This window comes from Sphaeramia orbicularis, chromosome 12 (assembly GCF_902148855.1).
Source record: "Sphaeramia orbicularis chromosome 12, fSphaOr1.1, whole genome shotgun sequence".
In the NCBI taxonomy this organism is placed as follows: Eukaryota; Metazoa; Chordata; class Actinopteri; order Kurtiformes; family Apogonidae; genus Sphaeramia; species Sphaeramia orbicularis.
The window spans coordinates 1,806,245-1,827,629 of NC_043968.1; the positions used below are offsets into that span (position 1 = coordinate 1,806,245).

Consider the following 21,385-nt stretch of genomic DNA (forward strand, 5'->3'; position numbering starts at 1 on the left):
TTAAAATACGACATCAGCAAAAACGCTGACTCAGCATTTTGGTAATTTCAATCCAATATGGCTGACTTCCAGTTGGTTTAGGGGCGTGGCCATAATAATATTTTTTGTTTGTCTCCTGACTCAATAGGCCCTGCGCTGACATTACTCGGCTCAGGCCTAATAAGTACTGGTGCTTCTGGCTCCGGTCTGCAGTTGGAACCTCTGGAATCAGTTCCACCTGTTCTCATCACCTGTTTCCCATCATGCATCAGTGCTCCATAGATAAACCCGCCCTCCTCATTCAGCAGCTGCCAGATGTTCTGGTGCCATGATGTTGAACGTTCCTTTGTGCTTATCTTCTGTCAGACAGTGCAGATCCGTCCTGTCTTCACACTGGAAACATTCCATTCTTCTGCTCCTGAACGGACTGGTCTGTTCTAGTTTACACCTGAACGGACTGGTCTGTTCTAGTTTACACCTGAACGGACTGGTCTGTTCTAGTTTTCACCTCCTGAACAGACTGGTCTGTTCTAGTTTACACCTGAACGGACTGGTCTGTTCTAGTTTACACCTGAACGGACTGGTCTGTTCTAGTTTTCACCTCCTGAACAGACTGGTCTGTTCTAGTTTACACCTGAACGGACTGGTCTGTTCTAGTTCACACCTGAACGGACTGGTCTGTTCTAGTTCACACCTCCTGAACGGACTGGTCTGTTCTAGTTCACACCTGAACAGACTGGTCTGTTCTAGTTCACACCTGAACGGACTGGTCTGTTCTAGTTCACACCTGAACGGACTGGTCTGTTCTAGTTTACACCTCCTGAACGGACTGGTCTGTTCTAGTTTACACCTCCTGAACGGACTAGTCTGTTCTAGTTTACACCTGAACGGACTGGTCTGTTCTAGTTCACACCTGAACGGACTGGTCTGTTCTAGTTTACACCTGAACGGACTGGTCTGTTCTAGTTTACACCTCCTGAACGGACTGGTCTGTTCTAGTTTACACCTGAACAGACTGGTCTGTTCTAGTTTACACCTGAACGGACTGGTCTGTTCTAGTTTACACCTCCTGAACGGACTGGTCTGTTCTAGTTTACACCTGAACGGACTGGTCTGTTCTAGTTTACACCTGAACGGACTGGTCTGTTCTAGTTCACACCTGAACGGACTGGTCTGTTCTAGTTTACACCTCCTGAACGGACTGGTCTGTTCTAGTTTACACCTGAACGGACTGGTCTGTTCTAGTTTTCACCTCCTGAACGGACTGGTCTGTTCTAGTTTACACCTGAACGGACTGGTCTGTTCTAGTTTTCACCTCCTGAACAGACTGGTCTGTTCTAGTTTACACCTGAACGGACTGGTCTGTTCTAGTTCACACCTGAACGGACTGGTCTGTTCTAGTTTACACCTGAACGGACTGGTCTGTTCTAGTTCACACCTGAACGGACTGGTCTGTTCTAGTTTACACCTGAACAGACTGGTCTGTTCTAGTTTACACCTGAACGGACTGGTCTGTTCTAGTTTACACCTGAACAGACTGGTCTGTTCTAGTTTACACCTCCTGAACGGACTGGTCTGTTCTAGTTTTCACCTCCTGAACGGACTGGTCTGTTCTAGTTTACACCTGAACGGACTGGTCTGTTCTAGTTTACACCTGAACAGACTGGTCTGTTCTAGTTTACACCTCCTGAACGGACTGGTCTGTTCTAGTTTACACCTGAACGGACTGGTCTGTTCTAGTTTTCACCTCCTGAACGGACGGGTCTGTTCTAGTTTACACCTGAACAGACTGGTCTGTTCTAGTTTACACCTCCTGAACGGACTGGTCTGTTCTAGTTTACACCTGAACAGACTGGTCTGTTCTAGTTTACACCTCCTGAACGGACTGGTCTGTTCTAGTTTACACCTCCTGAACGGACTGGTCTGTTCTAGTTTTCACCTCCTGAACGGACTGGTGTGTTCTAGTTTACACCTGAACGGACTGGTCTGTTCTAGTTTTCACCTCCTGAACGGACGGGTCTATTCTAGTTTACACCTGAATGGACTGGTCTGTTCTAGTTTACACCTCCTGAACAGACTGGTCTGTTCTAGTTTACACCTCCTGAACGGACTGGTCTGTTCTAGTTTACACCTGAACGGACTGGTCTGTTCTAGTTTACACCTCCTGAACGGACTGGTCTGTTCTAGTTTTCACCTCCTGAACGGACTGGTCTGTTCTAGTTTACACCTGAACGGACTGGTCTGTTCTAGTTTACACCTCCTGAATGGACTGGTCTGTTCTAGTTTTCACCTCCTGAACGGACTGGTCTGTTCTAGTTTACACCTGAACGGACTGGTCTGTTCTAGTTTACACCTCCTAAATGGACTGGTCTGTTCTAGTTTAAACCTCCTGAACGGACTGGTCTGTTCTAGTTTACACCTCCTGAATGGACTGGTCTGTTCTAGTTCACACCTCCTGAACGGACTGGACTCCTGTCTGGATCCTTTTGGTCTTCACACTGTCTTCTTGGTTCCTCATCTTCTATCGGTCCATCCTGTCTCCAGCTCCTCCTCAGCTGGTCTGTGTCCACTTCTCTATCCGGACTGGTTTCCAATCAGATGCCCGTCTGGTTTGCCTGACTTACATTCACAATGTGGATAAAAGTATGTGGACACATTAAATTCAGGTGTTTCTTTTCTAACTGGGGTCTGACTGTAAATAACCGTCTTCTCCATCTAACCATCTACTTTCCCCACATGGAGTGGTATTTCACTTTTTTAAATGGAATTCTTCATTTTCAATTTTTTTTTTGGCTTAATTCAAACGTACAAAAAAAAAAATCTGCCAATGGAACAAGTGAAAATTATCTTGGTCAGATTTCCTGAAATCAGATTTTCCAGATCTACTGTCTAAAAATCAGTTCTTCTGTCTCACTGAAAAGTTCCTCTTTATGTGATTCTGTCTGATTTTAAGTGTGATGAGATATTTGGACTAGAAATGAGAAAAATACACTTGGTCAGAGTTAGATTTTGCAGTGTAATAATCATGTTATGTATTCATCATGTGATATTCATACATGCATGTAGGCTTAGGTGAAAAATATGAGACTCTTCTGACCTCATGTTCCTCTATCTCATTTCTTCTGTATTTAATCTCTTCTGTTTCTCATTTCTTCTGTATCTCATGTTCCTCTGTTTCTCATTTCTTCTATAACCGGTTTCTCACATGAACTAAATCAGATAAATGTTCCTTTTTTTATTCACGTACTCCACGCGACCCTGTCTACTTGAGCCCGCCTCCTATGATGTCACTCCCGTGTCACTTGCTATCGGTGTTTGGAGGTTGTGATGCTGAACATGTGTGTTTGATTAGGTGGTCATTGAGGGTAAACCTGGACCCACCCCTGGGAGCAGCGTGGCGGTCTTTGAGATCCACATCAGTCCTGGCTCCTGCCTGGGTCTGTCATGACTCACACATCACATGGAAAAACAACCCATCCATACATGCATGTGTTGATGGACACCATACGTCCCACACATGCCGTCCTCATGAACCCGCTGCTGATGTGTGTGTGTGTGTGTTTGTGCTGTTTACAGAGTGTGATTTCGAGGAGACTCACCTGTGTGGATACAACAACCAGTGGAACGCTAATGTGAACTGGTACGTAGGAGGAGGAGGAGGACAGCTGCACCACAACGACTTCCCCCAAGACCACACCTTCAACAACAGGACAGGTGGGTTCTGCTGTGGTCTGCACAGGACCCAAGACCAGCTGAAACACAGGCCCACAGTTCTGTAGGAACTAAAATTAGGGATGCAAATGATCGATTAATTCATTAATCCTGTGTTTTTCAACCTTGGGGTTGGGACCCCACGTGGGGTCGCCTGGAATTTAAATGGAGTTGCCTGAAATTTCTAGTAATTGATAAAAAAAAAACAAAAAAAACTTACAAATAAAAAATATATGGTGAGTTGAGAGAGACAATCTCAATGCATAACAGACATGACAAACTGTGAAGCTGAAACTGCAGCACTGTGGTTCTGTTTATCTGCTGGACTGACTGGACATATTCTGACCAAGGAAAATCCAATCCTCCCTTTGTGCAGTAATCGACACCTGGCGTTACTGCCTCCGTCCAGAATAATATACATTATATAGATTAAATGTCGTCTAAAATTAACGTTTATTTGCAGCATAGTATCGCCAACTATTACATGATCAAAAACAAATTAATTTTAACAAAAAATTCTCCATTTTGAATGTCTGGGGTCGCCAGAAATTTGGGATGTTAAAATGGGGTCAGGAGTCAAAAAAGGTTGGGAACCACTGCACTAATCATTAGTTGGTTGACCTTGTCGATCGATTAACAATTAATTGATAAGCTGTGATTTTTCTGAGAACCTGAATATCTCTTTCAATAGGGTCTATAAGAATAAAAGCTAAATATTATTGATATACTTAATGAAAACAAGCATGTCATATTCATTAAAAAAACTGAATAAATCAATTAACCTGTCTAGAAAGGGTGTTTTTTTGGGGGGGGGGCAACCAACCAATATAAATCAAATACCATCAGGTTGTGACAGTTTTCTTATACCTATATCCTACATTACTAGTACTAACGTTCACCTGAACCAAACTGTCAGGCAGTCTCAGAATTCACAAACGTCCACATGCTCTGGGGCATCATAAAGGGGGGGTAAACGGGACAAATTCACGGGGCCCAGCATTTGCACGGGGGCCATAGAGCAGTGGAGGGGGTCCAGTAGGTACAGGTTAGAAGTTGTGAAAATTTCATGTAAGAACCGCTGTATAATAGAGGAATAGAACCCAGGAGTTGGATGTTGAAAGTATGAAAAGTTTCACTTTCATTTCACACCAGCGTTAGTTACATTAGTTATGGACTGCACCCCCACGTATATAACTTCTGCCCCCCCCCGACCAAAAAAGAAAAACACCCCCCCTCTGTTTTTTGGACAAATCTCACCCTGTGTATACATGTGTGAACACATCGGAGTATTAGGGAGAAATCTAGGTGTATTATTCCGATTTCTCATAATCAGATAACTGTTATCAGATAAAGCCGATCAGATTATCCTGTTTACATGATCAAATGGAATAATCTGAAAACTCCAGAAATCAGATAATGATCGGAGTATTGGTGTGAATGTAAACGGGCTCAGTGTGGAGTTTAGGTTGACTACTGCATTAAAAACAACCAAGAAACAGAACAGACTGTGCACTTTGAATCCTCCTCGGCCAAATATAGTGTAGGATTCTGTTGAAAGTTACTGCCCTGTTATGACCACCACTGCCATATCCTCAAAAATACAAGTTGCTAAGTTTTGAAAGCTTTAGTGACCTATGTTTTCTCAAGTTAATTTTCAAATGTATAAAGAACTTAGCACCTGAACCACTCAGTCGATCTGTTGAGACAAAACAGCAACAGTCACCAGAAGCTCCTCAAATCTAAATTGCTAAATCCCATTCTGCAGGACAACATTCGGACAGTTATCCTTCTCCTGTAATAGTATAAAACTGTGGAACTCACTGCCATCAGAAATAAAATCCATCTGAGAGTTTAAGATGTTGACCATCAGAACCAAAACCTGGCTAAAGACAAAACACAACCGTTCTCATCTGTAAATATTGTGTATGTTGTGTGGAAGAGTGAGTGAGTGAATGAATGAATGAATGCCTCATACAGAAATGCAACACTGGATTACTGAATTGTATGGTATAATTGTTTAAATGATGTATATTTTATATTGTACTGCAATGTTGTGGAAGAGTCCAACTGGAGACTGGAGTTGAGAATAAGCACTAACTATAAACTGTATATGCATCACATCAGCTGCAACATGTTTGACTGCATTGGCCCTGTCAGATAAATAAATAAATAACATCTGATGGTCTTTGTGTCAATTTGCTGCAGAAATCTGAATGTATTCTTCTGATAATACGATTATGTTGTTGAAAAGACATGTGACATGTCACAGACAAACAGACGGACAGAACCATTCCAAACTCCTTCAGCCCATAGTTTGCCGAGGGTCCAAACTGTATTATCACAGTGTGGTTGAACAGGATGACAGTGTTATTGTCTCTGAACTCCAGACGTCCAAACATGAACTTCTTCTTCTTCTGTGAATGCTGTCTCCTGGTCGACGCCCACCTTTCAGGTCACTTCATGTACGTGGACTCCGTTTACGCCGTCACCTTTAAGGAAGTGGCCAAGCTGGTGTCTCCCATGACGACGGTGCCCATGTGGGGCTGTCTGAGCTTCCAATACCAGCGCAGCGAGGACAGAGGGAACCTGTTCTCCGTTTTCACCCGGGACCGACTGGGCCAGTACCAGGAGCTGTGGAGGGCGGAGCCAGAGAGCCCCGGCCAGTGGGCGGGGACTCCAGGAGAGTGGGAACCAGTGCAGGTGGACCTGAAGGCACCGTATTCTGTACAGGTCAGTGAGTTTGGGGGTCAAAGGTCACCTGGGAGTCAGAGTGGTGGGGGTCCATGGGTCAGACCCAGCACCGTTAACATCTAACTTTAATATATACATATGTCACTGTTTTCAGGTTTCACTGATGTAATTTAAATAAACAGGATTTTTCCTCCTAACTGCTGAAAAAAAAATGTGAAAAATCTGCTGTTAACAATTTCTAAAAATAAATAAATAATTAAAAAAAAAAAAAATTTATAAAAAAGCTGAAATATGTATTAGTTGGCACTGTTGTTCAGGTTTCACTGATATTAAAATAAACAGGATTTTTCCTTCCTAACTGCTGGAAAAAAAAATACTGAAAATCTTCTGTTCATGATCTCTTAAAAAAAAAAAAAAAAAGCTGAAATAGTTTTTAATTGACACTGTTTTTCAGGTTGATCTGATGCTATTAAAATACACACGATTTCTTCCTCATAACTGTTGAAAAAATGCTGAAAATCTGCGGTTCACGATTGCTTAAAAAAAAAAAAAAAAAAAAGCTGAATATGTATGAGTTGGCACTGTTTTTCAAGTTTTACTATATTCTGACATTAATCATTATTGTTTGTATCCCAGACCTGTTAGAAAAAAACACCTGAACTCAGTGTGTCCACATACTTTTGTCCACATGTAGTTTGGTCTTTTTTTTATGACAGGAAACACCAGATATTTCACATATTTGTATGAATCCACAGCTGCAGCCAAAAACAGAAGCCTTCCTTTAAATAACTGCTGTAAATGAAAGCGTTTGCAGTCAGTTCTACAGGATGTGCAGCTTAAACACTCACATATCGTTCTAACAGCACGCTGTGGTATTTATCAGGGAAGTAAAAAAACAGTCTTTTCCCAGCGTTAAAACCAAAGTGTTTGGACGCTGAAGTTGAAATCCAGATCAAAACCAGGTGCAGTGAGAGTGGTGATTCATGAGCAGAGTTCTGTCAGATAACTGAACCTTCTTCTGTTTTTCTTTGGCTCACACCAACACCAGCACTGAGCTGAACTACAAACTATGGCACTGACACTGGAGGGGGGGTAGCACTAATTTACAGACGTTAGGAGGGGAAATCACATTTCTTTTAACTATATCAGTGAAACCTGAAAAACAGTGCCACCTAATGTATACACTCCAGCTTTTTGAGTTTTTTTTTTCTTAGAGATTGTGAACAGCAGACTTTCAGCATTTTTTTCAGCAGTTAGGAGGAAAAATCCTGTTTATTTTAATTATATCAGTGAAACCTGGAAAACAGTGCCATATATATATATATATATATATATATATATATATATATATATATATATATATATATATATATATATATATATATCTCAGTGGCAGCTGCTCGTCTTTTAGACAGGGGAAGCTCATTGTCAGCTTACATCAAAAAAAATTGTGACGTTCTTTAAACATAAATTCGTCCCTCTGTTCCTTTTTAAGAAAATGCTCAGTGACCTTATCGTACCAACTAAACAAGAAAACATTGAAATTATGTGAAATTGAAACAAGTACAATGAGCGTGTTTTATTTACAGTGCAAGAAATGAACGAGTCATTTGGTAGTGGTTTCTCTGATTTCACAGCAGAATGTGTGACGGTATTAAACTGAACTGTGTCAGTGAAGGAGCAGATCTGAAAACAGCTGTCAATCAAATGGAATTCAGCCTTTGGACTGATCCTCCAATCAGCACGTGGAAGCTCAGAGTCCGGCCCAGCCGAGCTCCGCCCACAGCTCCATTCACCCCCAGAGATGCTGAGCGTCCGGGGGCGGGACAACATGGTGGCATTTATCCAATTACCGTCCAGTTTAGAGTCACTGAAAAAAACAGTTCCACTCAGTCCCATTGAAGTGCATGGACGCTGAGCGTCTACGGACAAATGCACTGAGCAGAGAGAATGAGAAAACAGAGACATGGGAATGGAGGAGAAGTGAACAACATCCAGTCTGATGATTTGTGATAAAACTGATTCTGAACGAACTCGTCTGAGATGAACGTGTTCTAACACATTTGTATTCGATGAAATGTCAACACAACCGAACAGATTTAACCATTTGAGTCATTTCAGGGGAAGCTGAGCTTCCACTGCAGTCTGTGAGAAACACCTCTGATATATATATGTACTTCAGCTTTTGTGTGTTTTTTTTTTTTTTAGAGATCATGAACAGAAGATTCTCTGTATTTTTCCAGGGATTAGGAGAGGGAAATCCCATTTATTTTAATTCTATCAGTTAAACCTAGAAAACAGTGCCACCTATATGTACTTCAGCTTTTTGTGTTTTTTTTTTTAGAAATCATGAACGGCAGATTTTCAGCATGTTTTAACAACCACTGCAGCAGCCAGAAAAGAAGACATATTAAATGAATCTACTGCTAAAACTTTCCAGGGTTTATTTTCTTCAGATACAGAACACGTCAAAGTTACGGAATTAAACCTAAATAAAAGATGTGATAAACGTCCAGGAGTTCCTTTGTGCAGACATGTGCACATGTGACCCTGTGGTTTTATTCATGTCTGTCTGTCTGTCTGTCTGTCCTGTTGTGTGTGTCTGTGCAGGTGGTCTTTGAAGTGGCCTTTAACAGTCCACGTGGAGGACGTGTTGCTGTTGATGACATTTCCTTTTCTTCAGAGTTTTGCAGCGCAGACTCAGGTGAGAACCAACCACAGGAACAGAACTAAGGACTTTAACTCACACTGTAAATGTGTTAGAGTTCAATCTGTGACGATTCAGCTGGGAAATATGAACAGTTTAAGGATTTTTTTTAAAGGATTAAATGTTGGAGCGTCACTTTGTGGCTGATCACTGTGGATGCCGACCACAAGAACAATTAACTATAATGATTTACTAGTAATGACGCTAAAAAAGATTAAACAGATTAAAACAATTACAGGAAAAACTTTGGATCATTTGGACAAAACTGTTTCCTCCTTCAGCTTTCAGTTTAGAATATCAGATTTATATTTTATTTCCTCAGAGCACATAGAAAATTAGTGAATCTCATTTTTATATTTTGAAGTATGTTATTGTGAACCAAAACAAAAAAGTACAATTTACTTATGTATTTTGTATTCAAGTAGAGTTTTCAGACGTTTGTATTTGAGTATTTAATTTGATGACTTTTCTCCTCCTCATATTTTGTCCAGTTTTATTCTACTCAGCTCTATTCTCATGTGTCCTTGTTAAATTGCAAAAACATTAATTGTATTTTCTAATCTTATTTTTAGTTTTTGTTATTTTATATTCACAGCACAATGACAGTAAAGGACATTCTATTCTATTCTATTCTACCGTATTCTACTCTACTGTATTCTACTCTAGTATACTAAATTCTATTCTACTCTATTCTACCCTACTCTATCTATTCTATTCTATTCTACTCTACTGTATTCTACTCTAGTATACTAAATTCTATTCTACTCTATTCTGTTCTATTCTACGCTACTCTATCTATTCTATTCTACATTTTGAGACAAATACATGTATTTTCTAAAACAATATCCTTGTTTACTTTGGTTTTAATGCATTTAAGGGTAATTATTTTTATTATTATTTATTATTTTTAACATCAACACTGCTTTCAGTCTAAATAATGGATCAATAACCTGATCACATTCAGTATCTGTTCCACATGAGTTAAGAATGCACTGATGAAAACATCTTGTCCAATATTAGACACTTCAAAAACAAAAGTACGACGCCAACATTAATGTGTCAGTGAATGTGTCCCTCAGAGCCGACCTTTGACCCCTCCATCTCCAACTGTGACTTTGAGTCTGGTTGGTGTCAGTACTCCCAGGACCAGGAGACCGGCTCCACCTGGAGAAGAGTGTCCGTCAAACCCAATATTTTAGGAATGGAGACCACACCAGCGGAGCAGGTGGGTTTTACAGGACCAGTCCACGGAAACCATCAAACCAGTACTGCATGAGCTTAGATTGACTTCAGCACTGAGCACTTCTCCTTTAGTTCATGTCAAATTATTACACAAAAAAAAGGTGAAAAGGCCCCATTTGGAGTCAACAAACTGCAAATTTACCCATAATGCAGCAGTGCTTGATAGTTTTTTTTGTCATCAGTCAGATTTCACCTGGTTCTGTATCTGTTAGGGGCATTACAGGGGCAGGTAGTGGTCATGTCATTAGTGACTTTTCCATTGGACATCTGCACAAAACTGAGATATAAGAACTTATTTATAGACAAGAGATCTGGAAAATCTGATTTCAAGAAATCTTACCAAAAAATTTTTCACTTGTTTCACTGGCAAATCTTTCCTGCTTAATTCAAGATTATTTTTTTGTTTAATTCAAGATTTTTTTTGCTGAATCCAAGATTTATTTATTTTTGCTTTTTTTCCAAGATTTTTTTTTTTCTTATTTCAAGATTTTTTTTTGCTTAATTCAAGATTTTTTTTGCTTAATTCAAGATTTTTTTTGCTTAATTCAAGATTTTTTCTTTTGCTTAATTCAAGATTTTTTTTTTTGCTAAATTCAAGAATTTTTTTTTGCTTAATTCAAGAATTTTTTTTTTGCTTAATTCAAGCAAAAAAAAAAAAAAAAATCTGCCAATGGATCAAGTGAAAATTATCTTGGTAAATTTTCTTGAAATTAGATTTTCCAGATCTAATGTCTAAAAATAAGTTCTTATATCTCACTGAAAACTTCCTTTTTAGGTGATTATGTCTTATTATCTCCGCCAAGGAATGGTGGAGATTCTGTTTTCATTGGAGTTTGTGTTAGTTATTTTATGGACGTTATGTTAGTTGTTTGTTTGTCAGTTATGTTAAGGATGGATTTTGATGAAATTTTCAGGAAATGTTGATACTGGCACAAGAAATAAATGTTTACATTTTGGTGGTATTGGGGGGGGGGGGGACTGATCTGCCTTGGTGTTGGTCTGTGCTCTCTGAGTGCTTTTCTAGTTTTAAGTGTGATATTTGGACTAGAAATGCGAAAATACACTTGTTTAGATTTAGATTTTTTCCAATGCAGAGTTTGTCGTGTCTTTTATGTATTGTGATTGTCTTTCTCTCTCAACTCAATATACATTTTTATTAGTACGTTTTTGTTTTTTATTTTTAAATTTCATCAATTACTACAAATTTCAGATGACCCCCTTTGAATTCCAGGTGACCCCATGTGGGGTCCCAACCCCACTGTTGAACACTGCTGGTATAGTGTGACTGAATCTGTGTTGTACTTCCAGGGTCTTTCCTGTTGGCCCACTCCCGCTTCGGCCCACGCTCCGGATACGTTTCCCGCCTGACGGGTCCGACTCTGCCTGGCAACACCAAGTTCTGTCTGAGGTTCTACTTCTCCCTGAGGGGTGAGCAGAACCCAAACTGAGCCCACATGGACACATACACATCTAGATAGGAGGTTTGGGATTTGCTTTGCTGACTCACTGAACAGAAATAACTTTGGCTAAATAACTGCAGGTTTCAACCAGACGGACCAGGCCTTAGCGGTTTATCTGCAGCAACAACAGAGCGGCAGCCAGGAGAAGATCTGGACCCAAGGGGAAAGATCCAGAGGAATCTGGATCGCAACTGACATCACCTTCCAGACGTCAAAACCTGCCAAGGTCAGAGGAGAGGAAATGAAAGAGAAAACATACAGAACACCTGTGAACGAATGAACGAAAACAAATAAATAAATAAATATGAGGTAAACAGAAAAGGAGTGAAAGAAGGGGAGACAAGAAAAAGTAATGAAAGATGAATATTTACAGCAAACATAGGACCAATGGCCCTGTAGCTTACCGGCCAAATTAAAAGCTTTGAGAAATGTATCTAGATGCCATTTATTATCACCCAACTATATGTATTTATTCTATTACAGAAATAGCCCATGTTTTGGTCATATTCCAATCAGATCTGTAAAAAATCCAAATTCCAACTTGATATCATTGATACTGATTTATTGGATCAATCCACTTCCTATCTGTTATAATGGGAAAACTTCAAAGTTGCACCAAATCCAGAATCAGATCCGGATCGAAATAATTTCACTAACTTTTGTTGACATCATCATAAAGAAGCTGTATACCAAGTTTGAAGTCAATGGGAATTGTAGTTTCGGAGAAGAAGACGAGTGAAAGTTTTGTAATGGACAACAGACGACGACAACAGATGACAACAACACCGGACGCCGCATGACGACAGTAGCTTACGGCCTGTTGGCCGGTAAGCTAAAAAGGATTTAAATAAGTGAGAATAAACACATAAATGACGTTGAACACAAAGAAATACATTAAAAAAATAAAGGAAAGAACAAACTATAGAATAAAGTACAAATGAAGGGACAGAAAAAGAAATGAAGCAAAAGGAGAAGAAAAACAAGAGGAAAGTTAGAAAGTCTGAGAAAAAGGAGAAAGATGAACAAATGAAGGAATAAAGAAAATATGAATGAATAAATAAAAACAAATAAATAAATATGAGATAAACAGAAAAGGAGGGAAGGGATGGGAGACAAGAAAAAGGGCAAGAAAGAGTAATAAAAGACGAACATTTATGGCAAAAAGAATTTAATAAAGTGAAAATAAACATGTAAATGAAGTTGAACACAAAGAAATACATTGTAAAAATTAAGAACAAAATATAGAATAAAGAACAAATGAAGGGACAGAAAAAGAAATTAAGCGAAGAATGGAGAAGAAAAACAAAAGAGGAACGTTAGAAAGAGTCTGAAAAAAAGGAGAGGGATGAACAAATGAAGGAATAAAGAAGAAAATATGAATGAATGAATGAATGAATGGTTTATTTTTGGTTTATACATTGATCATAACAAACAAAAACCAAAAAAGAAATAAACTAGAAGCAAAAGCCTATTTAGTGCCTCTCCTTTTAACCTGATCCAAAACTTAAATTAAATGTGTTCAGCTTCGAGTATTCTCATTTCAACTAAAGAATCAACAAAAAAAAAAACACATCTACCATCTCAACCTAATATTCCTGAATGATTTTATACTGAAGGCATTTTTTAAACTTTGTCAAAGAAGTAAACAACTTAAATTCATCATCAAGTCCATCCCATAATTTCACCCCCACAACCCAAATACATCCAGGCTCAATCCCCATTCACCCCTTGCCCTCCCCCCAGACCTGTTACGTTACCTGTAACCCTTGCAGCTCCATTTCAAGGGGTAGGGGTAAAAGGGGAGGGGCCAAGGGGTGAATTGGGATTGGGTCTTGGTTAGATTGATGGCTCTAAATGAAGGCGCTGGTGTTGACTGTTACCTCCTCCTGTTCAGGTGGTTTTCATCAGCACCTGCAGGAGCGTCTGGGACTGTGGATCTGTGGCACTGGACGACATCAGCATGAGCCTGGGAGACTGTGAGCTAACGGCAGGTAAAGACTGAATATGTGTGGTTCATCCAACGTTTAGGGAAGGGGACTACGAAACTAAAAACTGGACAAAAGGCTGAGAGGACGTGAGGATGAGTAAAATACAAAACAGTCTCCAGTGTCCCTGTACGTCAACATCTGTTCTATGTGGATCAGAACCAGCTGAATGTGTGAGGTTGTCAGCTTCTGTTCGGTGTTCCAGTCCTGGTTCTGTTCTATGTTCCAGTCCTGGTTCTGTTCTATGTTCCAGTCCTGGTTCTGTTCTATGTTCCAGTCCTGTGGTCTGGATGCAGATCAATCTAATTATAGAAGTGGGTGGGACTTTCACTGAAGGAGAACTCAAGTCATCCAATCACAGTCCATATATGACTTCTATCAGTGATCAATAGGAACTAGACTGATATTTGGAACCATTTACATGTTCTAAACCATTAACATATGGACTGGTAGAAGGGAAGACGGCTGTGGCTTAGTTGGTAGAACGGGTTGTCCAATGACCAAGGTGTTAATTTTTTGCTTAATTCAAGCAAAAAAAATCTGCCAATGGAACAAGTAGAAATTATCTTGGTAAGATTTCTTGAAACCAGATTTTCCAGATCTATTGTCAAAAATCAGTTCTTATATCTCACTAAAAAAGTTGCTCTTTGGGTGATTATGTCTTATTTTAAAGGTGCGGGAGACTTTTGTGAGCAATTTTTCATCAAATCTGTCAAACCTCAGTCATATCCTCAGTATCATGAATGAATCTCTTGCATTACGGTTAACAGTTTCTTAGTTCCATCCACCATAAACAAACCATGTGTTTACAGAGTCGGTAGGCAACTTGGGCATCTTTGGAATTTTGTCGCAACGTGCATTGTGGGAAACGGAGGTTCATGCAGCCGGCTGACAGCGCCAGCGGCACCATATGGTATTATATGGATGAAACAAAGACAACGCGGAAACAGCTGGAGGAATATGCATAGTGGGAAGGGAGCTCCTGCCGTTTCCACGTCGTGTCTGTAGTAAGGTTATTATCGTTAACAAAAACTAACGAAATGGCAAAAACTAGAATTGTAAAAACATTTTCGGTAACTGAAATAAATACAAAACTATAGTTAAAAGAAAACAACGATAACTAACTGAAACTGTATGGTGTGTTTACAAAACTAACTAAAACAGATAAAAATTATGGATAAAATTCCCTTCGTTTTCGTATTTGTCAATGTCGGATTAATATAAAATCGATTTATTTCCCTCAAGCAATTTTAGCTGTTGGCACCATATGATATTTAACGGTTCGTCACTTCTTGTCACTTGTGGTTTCCAGTCGCCTTCTGGTCCCCACTCTACCTGGAAACATGGAGGCTAAAGTTGGAAGAAAGCAGCAGAGTCCTGTCTGGGATTTATTTGAATACGACAACAGAGAAGAAGAGAAAAGATATTTAAAAAAAAAACCTAAAACTCAACTAAAACTAAGCATTTAGAAAATAACAAAAACTAATAAAAACTATCAAACCTGCTCTAAAAACAAATTAAAAGTAACTGAATTAGAGAAAAAAAGTCAAAACTAAATAAAACTAAACTATAATGAAAAATCCAAAACTATTAGAACCTTGGTCTTTAGCAGCTGCCTCTGTCAGACGAACCTCCGTTTCCCACAATGCATGTCACGACGAAATTCCGAAGATGCCCGAGTTACCTACCGACTCTGTAAATACATGGTTTGTTTATGGTGGATGGCAATTCAAAATTATTCACCGTAATGCGAGAGATTCAGGAGAATAATCACAGAGAGACTAACAGATTCATGATACTGAGAATATGACTGAGGTTTGACAGATCTGATGAAAAATTGGTCAGGAAAGTCTCCCGCACCTTTAAGTGTGATGAGATATTTGGACTAGAAATGACAAAAATACACTTGGTCAGATTTAGATTTTTGCCGTCAGTGGTTTTCAGCAGTTGAACTCAAACCATCCTGCTCTGTATGAGGGGTCATCACTGAAGCCCAGGTTCTTAAAGAGCCTGTAGGAGGCGCTGTTGTTTTCGTCCACGTAGGCGTACACTGGACAGCCCTGAGCCAGGCGTCTCTGGGCCACCGTACTGATCAGCACTTTGGCGTAGCCTTTCCTTCTGTGCTCCGGCCGAGTGTACAAGAAACCCAGGGCCCCGAAATCATAGACCAGAAGCCAGGACACGGGCTGACCCTGGTCATCAGTGATGCAGCACGAAAGGAAGTTACTGAGGAGGAGTTTAATGTAGTCGACAGTCTGCTCGTCCGCTCCAAACATCCAGCTCTGACTCACTAAGTCAGCGTGGGAGACGTCAAGTGATGAAAGCCTCGACTCTAGTTCACTGTAAAAAACAAAAAAACAAAAAAACAGTATCAGGCTGTAGTTTAAAGACAATGGAAATAACGGAGCAGTGTTCCTTCACAGACACGTCAGAACAGTTAGGTTCTGTTTTTAGGTCTGTTCAAGTTCTGGTTCTGTTCTGAGGATTTGTTCCCAGTGTTTGGTTGATTTGTTTGTGTGTAAAGAAATGTTTTATTAAAATATTAAACAAAAGTAATACTCCTTTAGTGGCAGAATAAATGCACAAAATTAGGTATTTATAAGGATTTTCATAAAGACACTGAGTATAAAAGGGTTGATTAACAAGTAAACTGTTCATAATTGATGAGTTAGATTAAAACATTAGGTTACAAATGATAGTACAGTAAGAGCCGTTTGGGAGCCGATAGAGCCGGCTCTTCTGTGGGAGTCGAGTCAAAAGAGCTGGTGTCAGAAAAAGTGACCACCATGGAAAAGTGAGTTTTACCCCTATAGAATTCTGACATATAAAAACAAAACATGTTATGAAAACCACAAAAAAATTATTACCAATCATGCATTGCACAAATGTACGAACACATGATATTGTAAATCTGTGAATCTGTGATTAACACCTGATATTGACTCAATAAAACTGTTATTGATTCAAATCCCATAACCTTTACTGCAATCTGTTTTCACCCATTCAGTGTTACATAATTTTTGTTACAAATATTACTAAATTAGTAAATATATTAGAGAATAAATACATAAAACTTTTTTTTTTCTGGTGAAAATTTCAAATTATACACATATATTTAACCATATGATATAGAAATGTATAAGAACATTCTTATTAACATACAGTACAAATTCATAAAAGGGGTCAAAATTCTATGGGGTGGGTCAGTTTTCTATTCTACATGGGTTATAATTCTATATAGAAAAGTGACCCTGGGGTCAGACTGCAACAATCAGCTTAATTTTCAAAGCATTATTACAAAAAAAGAATTAGGGATAAACTGATGACTGTTAAACAGGTCAGTGTTTTTTTGAATGGAATTATACTGTTTCACATAGAAGAGGGACAACTGAGGTTTTCGGTCCAACGTATACTATCAGTCCAAAATGTTCAGCACAAACATTATGGACAAACAGAAAATCAGAGTCCGCCCGTGCTCCTTTTTCACACAGTCACTCACTATAAGTCCCCAAAAAATCCACAGATGTGGTCCATATGTCCAGTGCACTTAGGCACCAAAAATCCATAATCGAAGGAAAAAAAACAAACAAAACAATTAATTAATTAATTAATTTCAGATCTATTGTCTATAAATCAGTTCTTATAACTCACTGAAAAGTTCCTCTTTAGGTGATTGTGTTTTATTTTAAGTGTGATGAGATATTCGGACTAGAAATGAGAAAAATACACTTGATTAGATTTAGATTTTTGCAGTGTATACCTGTCCACTGTTGGTGAAATCAAACTGGTAGAGTCGGGTAAATACAGAAGACGTCCAACGACAATGGATCTGCAGCTGATTCCTCTGTCAGAAGACAGCTGCTGGAGCATGGGAGCATTTAACATGTCAAAAGCTGCAAAGGAAGCAACAAATGCAGCACTTATTACTGTTTCTTCTAAGGTTGATAATTATTTTGTCCCTCTTTTATTTTTTATTTCACTTCATTCTCTCTTGTTCTTTTGCACAAACTTCTGCACCATTAAAACATAAAAGAATATCTCCCCATCAGTCAGAACATGTTTACCAGTAGACATTTGTGCAGTAGATTCAAATCCAAATCTAATTTTATTTATATAGCGCCAAATCATAACAAAAGTTATCTCATGACTCTTTACATATAGAGTTGGTCAAAACCAGACTCAAAGCCAATTTACAGAAACAGATTCTACCATGAATGTCCAAGTTACTGCTCCAGTCGACTGCATTCTCCTCTGACATCATTCTCCTTAGAATCTGCTCATCCGTGCTGTAGTACGAAACTGTTCTCCCAAATTTCGAGCTGAGAATGTTCTGAGAAATAAAACACAAACTAATCACTCCTGCTGTATCCAAAAATGACATTAAATCCTGGAGGAGGTTTCCAGTTGACCTGTGGGTGTTGAACTCACCTTGGGGTCTGGTCTGCAAATGATGACGTTAAAATCAGGCCACGTATCCACAAGGACCTCCACTGTAGTTGGTTTGTTCCTGTTCAGAGTTAGGACACCGTAGACCTGGAAACACAATAATGGAGCTTTAACAAACACCTGGTTACAGTTGACACCCCCCCCATCCCGACCCAGAGGCATTTTAACAACATTGTCTATGCACAGAAGAACTCCCTGCCCCTCAGCTGCAGCCCTGTTGGAACATGGCAGTCGTCTGCAACAAGTACAAACTCTTTCATGTATGAATTATGAGAACCTTAGTCAAGATTTTTTTCCAGAGTGTTTTTATTCAATTTAGGCATGAAAAAAAACAATGCATTTGAAATTATTTTTAAGAACCTATTTTTCACAGAGTTACATAAATCTCCACTCAGCTGGACACCATGAGATGATGATGATGAAATTCTTTATTCAGTCATTACATAATCCAACCACTGTCAACACTCCAAACATTACCAACAGGCTAGTGACTGAAAAGGCACCGGCAGAAGCACAACGCTTATATTAATGCCTGTCCTACAGAACAAATTAAGCTTCCCAGCATTCAATATAGGAAAAACTTCTGGACTTATATAAGATTGCCACTGACTTTGCATTAACTTTTGAAGCAAAGAAATATATGTATTTAACAAACCAATATCAGACAAGTGTTCAGAGAACGCAAACCTCTGCCAAGCACCCTGAATGGTGTGTATGTGTGGATGGACTACTTCTTTTTAAATAATTTTAGTTGAACAACAAAAAGCGGAACTTATGTCATAGAACATTTGTCTATGGATGTGCAAAACAAATTTCATAATATTTCACAAACTGCATTTTTTATGATTTTTTTGAAAATGGTGCATAAAAAATAACAAAAGTCAACAGAGCGTAACAGAAGAGAAATGGAACGATATTTCGTACAAAGTTGAAGCTTGGTACCAGTCATGTGTATGTCAAATTATATTAAATTCCAATCAATACTTGTTGAGTTATAATGAAAAATTTGTGGTAAATGGGATTTTCAATGTTAAATGTAAATGTTCACAGAGTCCACATTCCACAGTGGATGTGGACAATTTTGTGACAGATACAAGATGCTGTGGGTGCATCAAATTGGAGGCTAATCAAAGTCGTTTGGAATTTTTTATGAATTTTGGAAAATTGCTCAATGATGACAGATAGGAAAATTGTAGATTTTGTGACCTTGCTGTGACCTTGAACTTTGGCCTACTTGGCCCAAAATTTAATGGGCTGGTCCCAGTGCCTAGGCCTATCTGTGGGGAGGATTTGGGAAAGATATGTGGAAGAGTTTTCCTGTAAAGTTGCTAACAAACACACAAAGCAAAGTGATCACAATACCTCCTGGCGGTGGTAACAAACCAATAATAGGCTGTTTCATCTACAGCTGAAGCTCAAAACTGAAGGAAAAATGTCCGACACGCTGCTCCCGGTGTGAAATGACAGAGTTGTACCAGACTTAGTGCATTAAAACCAACACCATGGATCACAATGAGTCTGTGACATGAAACAGATACGGTCCCAGAAAAGGTTTGATGCCTACCTTTAAACTCCTGGGGAAGTGTTTTAGCAGGACATCCTCAGCAATCTGCATCTCATGATTATTCAGGATCTTCATGTTTGAGTACTTCAACGCATTTATCACAAGAGCGTCTGAAACAAAAACCAGATGGATCCACTAGTCAGACTGGCAGTAACCTCAGAACACACCCAGGAGTAATCATTACCCTGGTATGATAATTAACAAATATACAGCTGTGTTCCTGTAGCGCAACCAGTATCTGTAAATGTATACAAGAAGATCTAAACGTCTAACTGAGATTTCTGAACAAACGGGGGAAGGACTCAGGAAAAGGAAATGAAATGAAACATCGTTAGGTAGATGGGCAAATATTTTAAAATATTTTTGTAGTTATTTAGAACTTTTGAATTCATTTTATTTTATTTAAGCTTTATTTAACCAGGAAAAAAGATCCCGTTGAGATTAAGAACCTCTTTTCTAAGGGAGTCCTGGCCAAGAGGCAGCATGAAATACAACACACAGTTACAACATACAATAATTTACCGGACAAGTCAAACTATGAAAAACAAGTTATTGAGTTAGTCACCGGCACTTTGGGCTTGGATTTAAAAGCATTCAAGGAGATCAATTCAGACAGTTTCCAATCATTTAGATAAGTAGACAAATGCCCTTTGACCCAGCTCTGTGAGGGCGAATGGCACAAAAAGGAACAAATGGGCATTTGATCACAGACAATAAGAATCAACACTTCTTCTTGTTCTTAAACTACAGATATAGGAAGGCAATAGTCCAATATTATCATGTAAATTGTGTCTCTTATCACATGTTTAAGGGCTCCCATTTAAAAGCTGAGGACTGCTTCTGGGGTGTCCAGTTACAAAATGTATCTTGTAAATGAATTGTCGATTTTAACTGTTGTAATAATTTTGTAATTGATTGATTGATTGAAGTACGGGTGCGTCTCAGTACATTAGAACAGTGTTTTTCAACCTTGGGGTCGTGACCCTACGTGGGGTCATCTGGCATTCAAACGGGGTCACCTGAAAGTTCTAGTAATTGATTAAAAAATAAAAATAAAATTACTAACAAAAAATATTTTTTAATGATTCAATATATATTTCATTACAATTAAAACATGACACACTTTTCCGAATAAAAATCAAGTTAAAAAAAAATGCAGGATATAATATCTGAGAGGGCATATCTTGATTGGCCTGATCATGTGACCGTGTGCGTTAGCTACTACGCTTTAATCTGCCCGGACACAGTCGCAGTCAGAAAAACAGATCGGATTTTTGTTTAATTCAAGATTTTTTTGTGTAATTTAAGCAAGAAAATCTGCCAATGGAACAAGTAAAAATTATCTTGGTAAGATTTGTGGAAATCAGATTTTCCAGATCTATTGTCTAAAAATTAGCTCTTATATCTCACTGAAACTCTTTAGGTGATTCTGTCTTATTTTAAGTGTGATGAGATATTTGGACTAGAAATGAGAAAAATTCACTTTGTTGCTTAATTCTGGATCTCTTTTTTTTTTGTTAATTCAAGCTTTATTTTGCTTAATTCAAGCTTCTTTTTAGCTTAATTCAAGCTTTTTTTGTTGCTTAATTCAGGATCTTTT

At 38.8% G+C, this 21,385-nt stretch overlaps 2 protein-coding genes across 2 annotated transcripts in view; one reads left to right on the plus strand and one right to left on the minus strand.

Moving 5' to 3' along the window:
* Positions 1 to 21,385, plus strand: part of LOC115429308 (MAM domain-containing protein 2-like) — a 43,757-nt gene that overhangs the window by 12,946 nt on the left and 9,426 nt on the right. The window contains 9 exon segments of the mRNA XM_030148635.1: positions 3,332 to 3,416; positions 3,556 to 3,693; positions 6,143 to 6,420; positions 8,992 to 9,085; positions 10,168 to 10,278; positions 10,281 to 10,313; positions 11,639 to 11,758; positions 11,871 to 12,016; positions 13,685 to 13,781. Of these exon segments, the coding sequence (XP_030004495.1) occupies positions 3,332 to 3,416; positions 3,556 to 3,693; positions 6,143 to 6,420; positions 8,992 to 9,085; positions 10,168 to 10,278; positions 10,281 to 10,313; positions 11,639 to 11,758; positions 11,871 to 12,016; positions 13,685 to 13,781 (1,102 nt within the window).
* Positions 15,716 to 19,860, minus strand: LOC115429321 (glycine N-acyltransferase-like protein 3). The gene is made up of 5 exons (XM_030148654.1): positions 19,786 to 19,860; positions 18,204 to 18,308; positions 17,985 to 18,105; positions 17,536 to 17,668; positions 15,716 to 16,115 (listed from the first exon to the last, which is right to left on the minus strand). The coding sequence occupies exons 1-5, from the start codon at positions 19,858 to 19,860 to the stop codon at positions 15,716 to 15,718; spliced, it is 834 nt and encodes a 277-aa protein (XP_030004514.1).